General features: G+C 37.3%; 1 protein-coding gene across 1 annotated transcript; it reads left to right on the forward strand.

Moving 5' to 3' along the window:
- The first annotated feature begins 9,901 nt into the window (after positions 1 to 9,901).
- LOC101174376 (transmembrane protein 125-like) lies at positions 9,902 to 12,199 on the forward strand. Its single transcript, XM_004079072.3, has 2 exons — positions 9,902 to 10,311; positions 10,390 to 12,199. Exon 2 carries the CDS (start codon positions 10,438 to 10,440, stop codon positions 11,113 to 11,115), a length of 678 nt encoding a protein of 225 aa, XP_004079120.1. The 5' UTR covers positions 9,902 to 10,311; positions 10,390 to 10,437; the 3' UTR covers positions 11,116 to 12,199.
- The last annotated feature ends 1,292 nt before the right edge of the window (positions 12,200 to 13,491 follow it).

The following is a 13,491-nucleotide window of genomic DNA, read 5'->3' on the forward strand; positions in this document are numbered from 1 at the left end:
AACGAATGGTTTTAGGTGTTTTGTAAGTTTTTGCTTACAACCTTAGTTTGAAATGCAAAAATATTGACATGAATGTTTAGGAAGAAAATCATCTGATTTATACACGGTCTCAAATTCAATCCACACATTTTTAAGTGGTGAAACTGTATTATAAGAATTTTTTTTTTTTTTTTACAACAAGTAGTCATTTAAGAAAATTAATAACAATAGGTGTGTTATTCTGACTGTAAAGTTCAGAAAACGAGCAACACCTTTCCTGTCAAAGTAGCGGCGATTTTAAAAAGATCAGGAAAAGCCTTTCCACTTCCCCAAGTGGAAGGATGTTGAACTACTGGGGAGAAAACATGGACCATACAATGGGTTCTTTCAGGAAAATTTGGATCATGTTCAGGAGGTAAGGGTCTCAGAAAAGCATGTATCAAATGTGATACACATAGGGTTAAGTTCACGCAGTTTCAAATATGTCCTGAAGCCTCGCTGATCATGTGTCTACAAAACAAGAAATGTTGCTTCCCTCCCTGAATGTGGTCATGGTGTAGATATGAATACTGTCTCCAAAACTTCATTACAACTAAATAAAGTGTTTTAGGGCTAATTATCGTCTTGAAGCCTGGATAAATTGTCTTCATCATCGGAGAAAAGAATTTTAAGTGTTTCCCGGACACCAACTGGAGGTTGCAACAGTATCGACCCCAAGAGAGTGATTCACAGCAGACATCCCTTAATGTTGCATTGAAACAGTTTCATAAAAATGGTTCAAAATGATTCCTGACTGTCGAGCAGATCTGATCTGTAACTATGGGGAAAGTTTGGTTAAGGTCATTGCTGTCAAAATAGGGTCAATTAATTGTATAAACTCAAAGGTTCAAATACTTTTTCCACCAGTATGTGCATGTTGTGTTAAATAAAAGCATGAAAGACTCTATTGTTTGTAGTCTTGCTTGTGTTTTTGTCTATTTTTATGACTTACATGACGATAAAAACACAGGTTGTGTCCAGTTTTTTCGAAAAATTGAATTGTTCTCAAAGGGTTCACATGCCTTTTTACTTGCTACTGCTATTATTAACAGGTACCTACTGTAAGTGATAACGTGTGCCTCATCTATATGCAAATGTTTGGCTGAACTCTTTGGCTCCGTTGTTCCTTCAGGGCAGCAGCAACATTTATTAACTGAACTGCAGCTTTATTACACCTGCTGAACAGGATGAGATAACACGAGTCTGCAAACAAAAGTGCATCCATCGTATTTAGACTGTTGGCTCGCTGCCACAGCAAACACATGTCTTTCAAATGTAGGCCACTGCCGACAGCGCAATCATGTTAAACGGTGATAAGCTAAAGGACAACTTAATCCATCCCATCCTGGCTGTGCAATACAAGATCACAACACTTTCACATGAGCACATAGGGGAATCTTTGTTCTAGTATTTTTCAACCATCCTATTATTTGCAGAAAGAGTGTCACACTCTCAGCATGTTGATACCCTATAAAGGCAAACCTTTGAGGTTTTTGATCAATTCTACAGTCATCTGTGAGCTTAAGCATGTCATGTGGACTCTCTGTAGAGTTGAAAGGTTTTGTTCCTCCTCCAAGGTACTTCTTCAGTTTGAAGCAGTTTTTTTAACCAAAGTTGAAATAAACGGTTCCACCTTCAAACAGGAATTTAGAGTTAACATGATGTGGAGTTTGTTATTACGTTCCTAGAATAATTCTTGAAGGTTATGCGGGTAAAGTCTTACCAAGAACAGAACTCATTAATGCTCAGTTGTTGTTTCGTTTTTTTTAAAACAAAGCTTCAATTTCAGTTTCTGCAAGCATCACAAATGAAAAGTATTGCCTTTTTGTGTGACTGTGAAGTTTGGGCCAGCAAGAAAGAGGAAAAATAAAAGTAGGATTTTTAAAAAGCTCTCTAAAAGCAGTAAGGGTTCTGTTATGCACATAAAAGCACAATGTACCATCCTCGTCACAGATGCATGGTTATGGAGGATGAAAGTGCAGAACAATGGAAGATACGTGATCGTTTAATAAATAAACTGATCACTAAAAACTCAAAGCCTGATCACAAACCAGAGAAAAACTCAAACTTGATAGAATATAAACATCCCCAATTTAACTAGGACAGACTAGTGGCAATCAATTTAAGCCAAAACATTTTAAAGAATCTGAACAAAACACTGCTGTGAGCAAATAACTAAATAAAAAAAGAAAGTGGACAAAGTACAAAAATATGTTACAAAAAGATACCAAAAAGTGTTAACTAAAGACTGTATGGTACCACCCCCTGATTTAATAAAAAGACTTAAAATGTTTACAGTTAAAAGTTTCATAAAAAATTAAAGCTACAAGTAGCATTTAGCGGGCCCGAGCACGTGCGACCGCCTGGCACGAGCGACCGCCCCGTGAGCAACGCCCTGCTCGAGCCATTCTCGTCGTTCTTTCTTGTCCATTCTGGAGCTCCAAGCTAATGTTAATATGACAGCAGCCTGTGGGGGGTGGGGGGGGGGGGGGACTGTAATCTGTTGCCTTAAGGGACAAAGACTTTTGCATATAGCATGAAAAAAATTCTTAAATCTAAGCCTCGTTTAGACCTGCTCATTTTCTCATTAAGGAGAAGAAGGTTTTTATCAGATTAAGAAATAGGCAATGATGATAATTGCTATCACTGTCCCTAAGAATGAGAACAATAGAACTCATTCAATTTCCACTACAATGTCTAGATGAGTGTCAGCTATGTCAGATAACTTGGCCAATTAGCTGGACCGGGATCTTGCAAAGTGCAGGTGGTTTAACGTCCAGTGTGATGAGTCTGTGGACGGCAACAGTACAGCATAGCTTTTGGTTTCCACAAGAGAAGAACTCCTGACACATCTGCCCTAACAGACAACTACAAGAGGAGTTGAAATGTATAACACGGTGAAGGAGTTTTTGTGCAGAAAAAGGTTCCATTAGAAAAGCTGGTAGCCATACCTGCAGACGGGGCTCCTGCTATGATTGACCGACAAACAGGTTTCATCAATCACTGTAAAGCTGACCCAGACTTTCCAAAATGTCTGCATTACTGCTGCGTCATTCACCAGTAGACCTTATGTGCAGAAGTGATTGGCTCTGGACATATAATGACTCCTATTGTGAAAATCATAAACAACCTCAGCTGCAAAGCAAAACAGCACAGGATTTTTAAGGTGCTATTGGAGGAGATGTCTGCTGAATATGGTGAATATGAACATGGTGAATCTGAACTTGCATTCTTGACTGACATTACTGGAAAACTAAACCACTTGATCTGCGAGCTGCAAGACAATGGCAAAACTATTTTTTTTGACCAGCCTGCCTGAGCCAGTGTTTTTCTTGTGGGGAGCTTTTCTGCCAGGGCTTGTCAGCTTGGTCAGTGGATGTTGCTGCAGTTGTCTCCCTTGCTGGGACAGCTGGAGTTAAACACAGCAGCTCACGGCTCTGAAGTGGACCCCGTTGCTGTCCCAGTCTGGATGGGCACTGTGGCGATGTTCCAATGGCCAGGCTGGCTCCTGGTATGAAGAGATTCCCAAATACCATTTCCTAACCACAGAGCCAAGCATGTGTTTACATGTTTAGGTCAAAAATGTGATGAACAGCTTCATGTTGTCTATTGACGTAGGTTTAAACCTAAACATGCCACCCTGTTACTAATCCAGTTGATATGGTTCTCCATCTGTGTCTAGATGATAGAAAAGCATTTTTTTTATATTTAGAGCTCTAAGCAAACAAACAGTTGTCTATATAAAAGAGCTTTTACAATTGTGCACTTTTAGCAGGTCTCTGAGTTCATGTGACCAATGTATGGTGGATTTTCACAGACCTTGTTTAAAACTGAAGGTGAGACAGACTTAGAGAAATGGCTTCATTGTTCTGGAGTTCTTTGTTTCATCCACAGAAGAGTAGAATTGGTGATTGATTTTGAAAAGCTGCCGAAAAAAGTATCTTTTTCAAATTGCAATTTCTAACTTGAGTTTTACATTTTGTGTTCCATTTTTTGTGCTTTAATTGGGAAGCATTTGTTATTTGTTTGGTGTTTTTAAGGTTCTGCAAATATATACACATTATTTTTTAGAGACATTTGTTATCAGTTGTGTTTGTTGATTTGTAGTTTAATTACATTGGATGTATAGAAAGGAAAAGAAGTTCAAACATTGATTATAAAAAAGGATATAAGAGATAAAAAAAAGAAAAAGGAAAAGGAAAAAGATAAAATATTGATTTAATTGCATTTTGAATGAATAAAAAACAATGATTAATAGAATCAGAATCAGAATCAGAAATCAGAAAAAGTTTTATTGCCAGGTTCAGTAGAGCGCACTTTACAAAACGAGGAATTTGACTTGGTGTTTAGTGCAATTAAGAATAAGTTTAAAAAACAATAACAATACTATCTTTTTCAAAGGTTTCAATGATGTTACATCAACATTTTAAAAAAAATTACCCGTGGAGGTCCAGGAGGTTAAAACCGCAAAGCTGCTGTTTTGACTGAAAGTAATTAATCATACAATAAAATATCTGTTAATAAACTTAAATTAGTTGAATATTTCAAACATAACATTTTTAATTTGTAAATAATTTAAAGTATTATTGATTTCATTAAGTGATATTAAACAGAAGTTACAAAAATGGGATTTGAGACACAAATTGAATCATTTCATCTGAAAATAAGCTCTCGTCTTTAATGAGAAGCAAATGTTTTTATAGGTCATTTCTTTTTAGAATGTATTTTTCTAACTGCATTTTTGAAATGCTGGGTGGATTCAGAACCTAATGGTCTGCATTTAGTTCTCAGATTAACTGTTGAATTTTATATCACAGAAAGTAACGTAAAGGAAGGTTTTTTTCAGACACTCTTGATCTTCTAAAGTTCCAGGGTACAATAAGATAGGATAAATTGACAATTACCCTAATTTATTAAGCAAAAATAGTGTAGCTTTTTTTCTTATGTGGTTCAGAGTGGTAACTATTACTATTCCAAAGCTGTAGATACAACATAATGCTTTAGTGGTTAGTGTTTATTTGAAAGTGTAAGTGTGAGATGTCATGGATGTTGGACATTTGCTGCTCTGAGTTATTCCACTTTGCATCTTTCTACAAAAAACAAATGAGAAAATTATTTTTTCAGATCTTTGTCATTTTAATTTTCTTAAAGTAAAAAAGGAAACCATTCATTGATTCAATCTTTCCTTCATTCCTGTAAACTTCTCTCAAAACACATACTAATTTGTGGTATTAGCAAGGCTTCTGACTGTAAGAAATTGAAATGTCCATGCAAATCAGTTAACCCTTGTGCTACCCTAAGCACTTTAACGTTGGGAGTTGGGTCATCTAGACCCCACTAAACAGTGCTCTGAACCTTTTTTCTTTAATTATTTGTGATCTTCACTGGTGTCCATGGATTACATGAAATCTTTCCACCTTTATCCACCTTTGTCATGGTAGGGAGAACACGTCAATGTAAGGGTGGGGTCATCTAAGATAGCACAAGGGTTAAAGGTTTTTTTTGTGTTTATTTTATCTGATCAACTATAAAAATAGCTTTGAAAGCAGAAGTTTTAACACGTTTTTGTTTTGTTTCCATTTTTTCCTCCCAGAATAAAGAAGGGAGTTTGTCTAACAATCTGCATCCTGCCAAGTTCTGCTCAAACAAGGACTCTGCTGCCCTCTGCAGCACAAACTCTGTCCACAACTCTGTTCTGTCCACAACAGAACATCACAGTTTTTCAAAGAAAAACTGGCAGTAAACAATGAAAGTAATTTTACAACAGTTCTCAAGAAAAACAAACTGTACTCTTTGAGTCACAAAATGAAAAAAGTTTGGGGAGCAAATGTTCAAACTTGATCTTCTGTAACCCTTGTGCTAATCTAGGCACTTTAACATTGGGAGTTGGGTCATCTAGACCCACTAGACAGTGCTCTGAACCTTTTTTCTTCAATGATTTGTGAACCTCACTGGTGTCCATGGATTACATGAAATCTTTCCACCTTTGTCATGGAAGGGAGAACATGTCAATGCAAGGGTGGGGTCACCTAAGATAACACAAGGGTTAATGTGAAAAAAGAGGTCTAACCTGTTTAAAATAAGAAATATAACTAGAGAATATAAATGGTATCTAAACCATTCATAATATAACTACCAATTTGAACTTACTAATAGAAGGCAAATTGGTGCAAAACACTTCTCACATTTACCTTTTTGATGGTTTCACAAAATTGAATCATAAATCAATTCTCTCCACAAGATTTCTATTTTATGCTTTAAACTTACTTTTCTGAACTAATTAATAAACAAAAACTCATCTTACTTGCTGCATGTCGCATTTACTGTAATTGTAGTTTTGGTTTGTCTGCACGTTTGTCAGAACTAGCCTCCTGCCTCAGCTGAATAAATCAAGTTGTCAGGCACAAGGTTACTTGGTTTCAAAAGGTTTAGGAGTCATTTTGCTTTTAGACCTGAACTGAACTAAAGTTAATTCATCAATTGTGTTAGAAAATAACTTGAATGTATGTTTCTTTTCAACCAAAAAGCTTCTTTTTCTGCAGTGTTGGAGTGTTGGTGATCAACCCTTATAGTCTCTGAATTCACTGGTCAGTTTGCTGATGTCGGCAGTGAACAAAGGAGAATGAATGAGACCAACCTTTGACATTTAAATTGTTTTCTCAAAATTTAACAGGAAGGTTAAAAAAAAGAATTTGGCTTTGAAATTTTTAGTTTAAAGCATAAAGTAGGGACACACAATTGTGATACTACTGGTTATTGGAATAAATTCTTAGAACATTACTGTTCAGTGGAGTATGCCTATGCTTTTTTTTTTAGACATTTTCACATTGTTTTGACCTGTTTCCTTTTTTGATTTATACCTTTTTATTTTTGTGTCTAAACAATTGATCTTTGTTAGAAAAATGTTTAAAAAAAGTATTCATCTCAAATTTTGTGATTTTTGCAGTAAAACAATTGACTTTTTTTGGACGGTGTCAGGTTTATTTTGGAATTATTGTGTGATATGATGAAAAACATCTATACAATTAAAAAGCTGGGGTTGTACTGAAAAGATGGATATTAAGCACTGCCACAAAAAGCTCTTTTCAAGATAAATTATTAGAGCAAACTGTAAAGTGGTAAAAACAATGCTCTGAAAGTCCCCATGACTACTATGAATTAGACTAAATGCAAAACAGATTCACCCTGCTAAATGTCAAACTAATAAGATAATACACTTGGCTAAAAATTGACAGTGTTGTGACACACAGCTAACACAGATGGACAATTTTATCTACTATTGTTCATTTTGTTTTCCCCAGTATTTGCTGCTCCATTGTGGCTGATACAAATAAGTACCACAATGTTTTTATTTTAGATTTTTGGACACTGTAATTGAATTACAGTAATTAATGAGTTTAAAGAAAATTAGATTTTAGAAAGCATGTTTACTTGGCACAAATAGAACATAACTGTCTGGTAAAATGAAAAACTCCCATTGAGTCTCTCTTGAGTCCCAAAAAAGTATGAAAGAGACAGACTCAGTTCTGGAAAGCTCTTAAAATTCAGTAGAGCACATGTTGAGGTCAATCAAATGTGCACTCTTAGTTTTGACTTTTTTTTTTTTTTGCCTACTATTGGAACTTACCCCAGGAAGTGTTCAATACTTCTTTGAGGAGCATCAGAAGTGCTATACTCTCTGTCCGTCTTCTGCTGGCGCCAAACAAACTTGCTGAAACAGCCTTTACAAATCTGAAATGCTCTTCCTGATTATGTTAAACAATTTCCTACTACGACAGGCGGAAAGCTAGTCTTTTTTACTTCATCCTTGACAACTTTAATTCTCTTTTTTTATGTGATTTCTAATTAGAATTTACCTTTTTAATTCTAATTCTTGGTTTTTAGTTTTGTTTTTCTTGCTTCTGTGAGTCATTTTGAATTACTGTCTATTATTTGTGCAATACAAAGCTCGCCTTGCTGATGACTTCATACATTTCTCTGCATGGAGCGGCCAAAACCTTTTGTCATCTATTCATACCTCGTCAGATGTTGACTTTTAAACTTTTCCAATGTCACATCTTGTGTCTTCCCTTTTATAAGATTATGTCACTACTAAATTGTTACACACTTTGCCTTGTCACGATTTAGTGACTTTTCTATATTTGTGTCAGATAAATGCATCTAGACATTAAAGAAAAACACAATTAGAAACAACAAGAATCAAGGTTCTCATGCACGAGGGAGAAAAGCAAGTGTGACAGAAAACGTCCACCACGCTTCTCTTCTCAAAGGATCTTCTCTCCTCGTGCTGCTTTTATTAAGAACACAAGAAGGAAGTTCCAATTTCAAGACAAAGCGAAAAGTTCATTAAGGGGTCTCGTATAATAACCCATTTGGTGGATTCTAAGTTCAAACAGTATTCTTTACCAACTCAGGACAGTGTTTCTTAAAACCCCCTCTTCCTAGCTGTGGATGGAAGCAGATTAACAAACACACAACTGTTTTTTCTAAAAAGGTAAAAAGGTCAATCTGAGTTAACATTTAAATAAATACATTTAAACAACGATAATAATAAAACATTTTCCTTCTCAATTTGACATATTTTCATTTTGCTGCACCTTTAAGCTTTCACCAAAGGTTGCTGCAATTAGCATCTAAACCCCATAATTCTGTCAACAGCTGAGGTAACTTTCATTTTTTTGGATTTTTGTTTAAAATTTTCATGTGGCAGGAATATAGCTTGACCCCTAGAGGGTGCAAAAACTTTGTTCCACGATTGTGACTGGTGATCACCTTTACAAGGTGTCACCTGTTGAGGACGGCGTTTTCAATGCAGCTTAACCCTTGTGCTATCCTAGGCACTTTAACATTGGGAGTTGGGTCATCTAGACCCACTAGACAGTGTGAACCTTTTTTCTTCAATGATTTGTGATCTTCACTGGTGTCCATGGATTACATGAAATCTTTCCACCTTTATCAACCTTTGTCATGGTAGGGCGAACACGTCAATGTAAGGGTGGGGTCATCTAAGATAGCACAAGGGTTATAGCCAACCCCCCTATTCAGTAATAATGAAGGAAAAACTTTCTGGCTTTAAAATCTGTGAAGTGTCTTTTTCACAAATAACAAACATTTCCTTTTATTAATTAAATGAGTGACTTTCTGACTTATGCTTATCTTTCACCTTTAGATTTTATGCCATTTTGTTCAAACATTTTATGTTTCCTTTATTTAGTTTATGACTTAGTTTATGTTAAACACATTCATTTCAAGTTAATATAACCAAATACATTTGCTTTTTGACAAACAGTCATCGCTCTCACAAATTTCAAGTCACAAAATTGAAAGAAGTTGTTCCAGGAATACATTGTAGTGGCCTCAACATCACTCCTTTTGACCAATTTTTAGCTTATTGTATTGTAAAAAAAAAACAAAATACAGGATGAAACCAATGGACAAATAAGGGCTAAAGCAGAAGACAACCCTGTTGCCTTAATTTCAATGTGAGAGATCTGCAGAAGTTGATAGTTTAGCCTGTGGTCTTGTATCTTGGCAGGACTACACATCAACACTTCAATAATGTGGTCATCACTGGCAAACATCTTATCCATGAGATGTTTTTTTAAAAATCATGTCAGAGTTAAGAGCACGGCCTCTGGAGCAGCTGTACGGCAGCAGCCTGAGTGTGAATGATGCTATGTTTTTGGATCACAGACACAGCATTATCACTACACCCTGACATCACTCAGCTCTTCACAACAGCAACGCAACAGCGCCACGTCCGCCACATGGCCTCTGCAGAGGAGTCATTGTGTTCATGGTTCAGCCCATTGTTTGTGTTGGAGCTCTGCAGACAATGTTGCCAATCTTTTTCTATATTGTGATCCAAAGCTGCTATTGTGGCGTGACATGGCGAGGTGTGTGATGAGAGGAGGGCATGTGTGTGTGGTCTGCCTGGCACTGAGGCCGAGAGCGACAGGAGGTCAGCGATGTGTGACACCAGGGCGGTGACTGTGGTGACAGGCAGGGGAAACACACATGCAGGGATTTGCAAAAGTTGCTCCAGCAGGATTTTCTTTACGCTCTCATTCAACCAAGAGACCTCTACCAGTTGTTTTCAGTTTGATTCCTTTAACAAGCTGTGGAATAGGAAGCACACACAGCTACCTGTTCATTTTGGATGTCTCATCCAGGACGGATTGGTTTTCCTCCAGGGCTTTCATGCACTTTGGGATAAATTTTGTTGTAATGCTTCAACTTAAGTTGCCAGATAATCTTCAAAGGGATGGACAGGAGTTCCAAGCATTTAACAAAGTAAGTTGCCTCTAGAAGAACATTTTTTCTCTAAAAAATAACCTTTAAATTGTCTATTCATGTGACTTTTTGCCCCAGGTTTTGCATGTCAAAGGTGCTGTTTTACATGCTGAGAGGTGACTCGCCATGCAGACCTTGTATTACAGCATGCACCCGAGCCTCTACCTGGACCGCGCACGAATACGCCCACGAGTCTTGGAGGACCAAGTGGAGCTGTGGTGGTTCAGAGAGCCACGGCACTCCTTGTTTTGCTACAGTGTGTCCGTGGCCCTAATTGTAGGGCTGGGCCTCGGCGGCGTGGGGCTCCTCTCCACCACCACCAGTTTGTCTGGGCCATGGCGTCTCGGAGTGGGCACCACTCTCTGCCTCTTGGCTCTGGCTGTCCTCCTCAAGCAGCTCCTCAGTTCTGCCATCCAGGACATGAACTGTGTGCGAAGCCGGAGCCGAATTGAGCAGCTAAAGAGCGGCGGAAGAGGTGACCCAGCTCTGATTTTAGCTGTGGGCCTGGCAGTGACAGTCTGTGGGACCATCCTGCTCTGCGTGGCCACACTTACCGTCCAACGCTACGACAGGAGAGGAATGCTGGTGTCTGGGATTGTGCTTATGATTTCTGGGGCCAGCATGGCTCTGGCTGTGGTGGCTTACGGCGTCCTGATGCAATTTAAGAGAAGACGAGAGCGGAGGAGGAGGAGGAGGGTGAGAGTGAGCCGAGCAAGGAGGCTGGATGGCCAGGCTGCCCGCGTGTTGAGCGTTACAGGCGAACAAATCGGGGAGACTTTTACCAGCTGGACAAGTCTGATCTGAGAGGAAAACGCCTTTTGGCAAAGGGACTGTCAAAATTAAAGAAATAGAATATATAATAGTTAGATAATAGTCAGATATAGACTATCACAAAACAACACAAATTCTAGTCAGGGAGGCTTCAACACATTTTTCAGAGTATTTTTACTGTCTAAATGCTCATTTCAAACCACAAAAGTAACAATTTATTTAACATTAAATCAATTTAAAACATCAATTAATTTAATAGGGCTGTTTTTTTTTGTGAAAGGCACTTTTAGAAATCATTATAACAGGAACTTCCAATAGTACTGTTGTTACTTTTGTCAGTTTACTCTAGTTACTTTAGCAGAAAGAAAAAAAGTTTTGGAAAAAGATAAACTTTTAAAAATACACATTTTGGACAAGAAGTGAAAATAATTATAATCCTTTGTAAAACTTTATTGCACAGATTACTTAGTTTGACTATTTTGCTTATTTTAGTTACTTAAGTTGGTTTATAATTTATTATATCTTTAAAGAATGCATAGTACAACTGAAATAAATCTGACTAACCAGGTAACTTCAAATTATCACCTATTTGATGTGAGCACATAAGAAATCCTCTTAAAATTGATTTATGTTCAGTTCAATAAAGTGTTTCTTCACAAGCAGCTGGATTCCAAAATTTTAATTAATTATGTATTCAAATTTGACATAAATTTAGGATATAAACACCAAAATTACAATCAGAACATTTTGACAGGAAGAAATGTTCAAACTAACTTTTCATTCATTGAAAATCATTTATTTCATTAAACAAAGAATGGTTTGTGTCAAAACCATGAAATCCTTCAAATTAGCAATGATTTCTTAAAATCTGGGATCCAATGTGTTGAATAGAGCTATATTCGTTATTTTGATTAGGCTTGATGCTTTTAGAAACTAGAATGATCTCATGACTCAGGGTGTTAACATTGGTTTAAGTAGTCTTAATTATTGTATTGGATAGATCAGTTTCCAGGCTTGCAGCCTTAGCTATAATAAGCTAAAAATAATTATTTTATCAATCTTTGCACACCTTCAATAATCCTCAATCCAGGGGTTAAGATCCCTTAAAAAAAAAAAACACCTAAAAAGTTTCTATCTCATTAGAAGAAGAAAATAAAGCAAAATAAATGTTGTAATGACTTTCCTCTAAACTTGAAAAGTCTAAAAACACTAGTTTAAAAAATGTTTTAAAATTGCTTTTAATTGCCCTTTTTTTACATGTTCAACCTATTGTGAATTGCAAATCTTCGTCACTGTCGTCATCCTCTTCTCTGAATCCTCCTTGGCTTTCTCTCTCTGCCTTCGCTTTCTCACTGGCCTGGATGTAATTGTCCTCAATGAAGCCGTCGTCATCGTCCTCCAGCCCAGTTGCCCTCCTTTGGCCAGACACATTTGGGTAAGACATCTCATCCTGACCATACTGGCTGACCCCGTCTACCTCTTGGAGCAGGGCGTGTCTGTAGCTTGCCAGGAAGCGATGGAAAACCCGAAACTTAACACCCATCACAATGAGGAGTGAGATGGAAAGGACTGTGCCCAGACCTGCTGCTAAATAAGACCACTGCAGTTTAGAACGGTCAACGTCTGGAAAACAGAGGACAAAAATGCAATAAAACCTTCATGATCCATGTGATGTGAAGAGATACAAAGTCCTTGAGGCAACAGCTGTTGTAAAGAGTGTGAAGCTGCCGAAAGAAAGCCCTAATTTTTGTACTTACGGGCAAGTTGAGTTTTGTTCAAGCTAACGTCTTCCTCCCACAAAAGGTGCCTGGGATGGCCTTTATGGTCCCCAGCAGCAACGACAGCAGCAGAATGACCACATGTAAAGAAGACTGCACTGAAAAAGACAGCAGCAGAGACGCTGCTGCTCAACCGATCCATCTGTCTGTCTGTGCTGAGGTCAAACCTGAGGGGAAAAATGCAATTTAACATTGCAAACCCTTTTTTTTTTTGCATGTGGACCCCTCAAAAATCTTAAAGATAAATGAGTACAACATTTGAGACTAAGTAATATAACTTAATACTTTACTGGAATAAAATAATCGATTTTCAGACAAAAAATTTTAAACATAGTATTCTTTTACTTGTAGAAAAAAAAAACTGTCAATTGGAACAAGGAAAATTTGCTACATTTAAGACATATTGTCTAAAAAAATCCAACTGATGAATCTGATAGACATTTGCTTCAGCGTCCATGTAGTGCAGTTTATTCTTCAGGAAATATTTTGGCCACTCCTGTTTTTCTTTAAGGTTCACTTTACTGTTTTGTTTACCAAAGTTTGTTCTGGAACTCATATTAAGCTCATTTTTCTGCAGTATAAACCTCTGAGAGAAGTAGCACAGCAGAGGGTGGAATTCTCAGGTTCTTTG

Source organism: Oryzias latipes, chromosome 17, assembly GCF_002234675.1.
Source record: "Oryzias latipes chromosome 17, ASM223467v1".
NCBI lineage: Eukaryota > Metazoa > Chordata > Actinopteri > Beloniformes > Adrianichthyidae > Oryzias > Oryzias latipes.

Coding starts and splice junctions, on each gene's coding strand:
- LOC101174376 (XM_004079072.3), top strand. CDS start 10,438: ATGCAGACCTTGTATTACAGCATGCACCCGAGCCTCTACCTGGACCGC.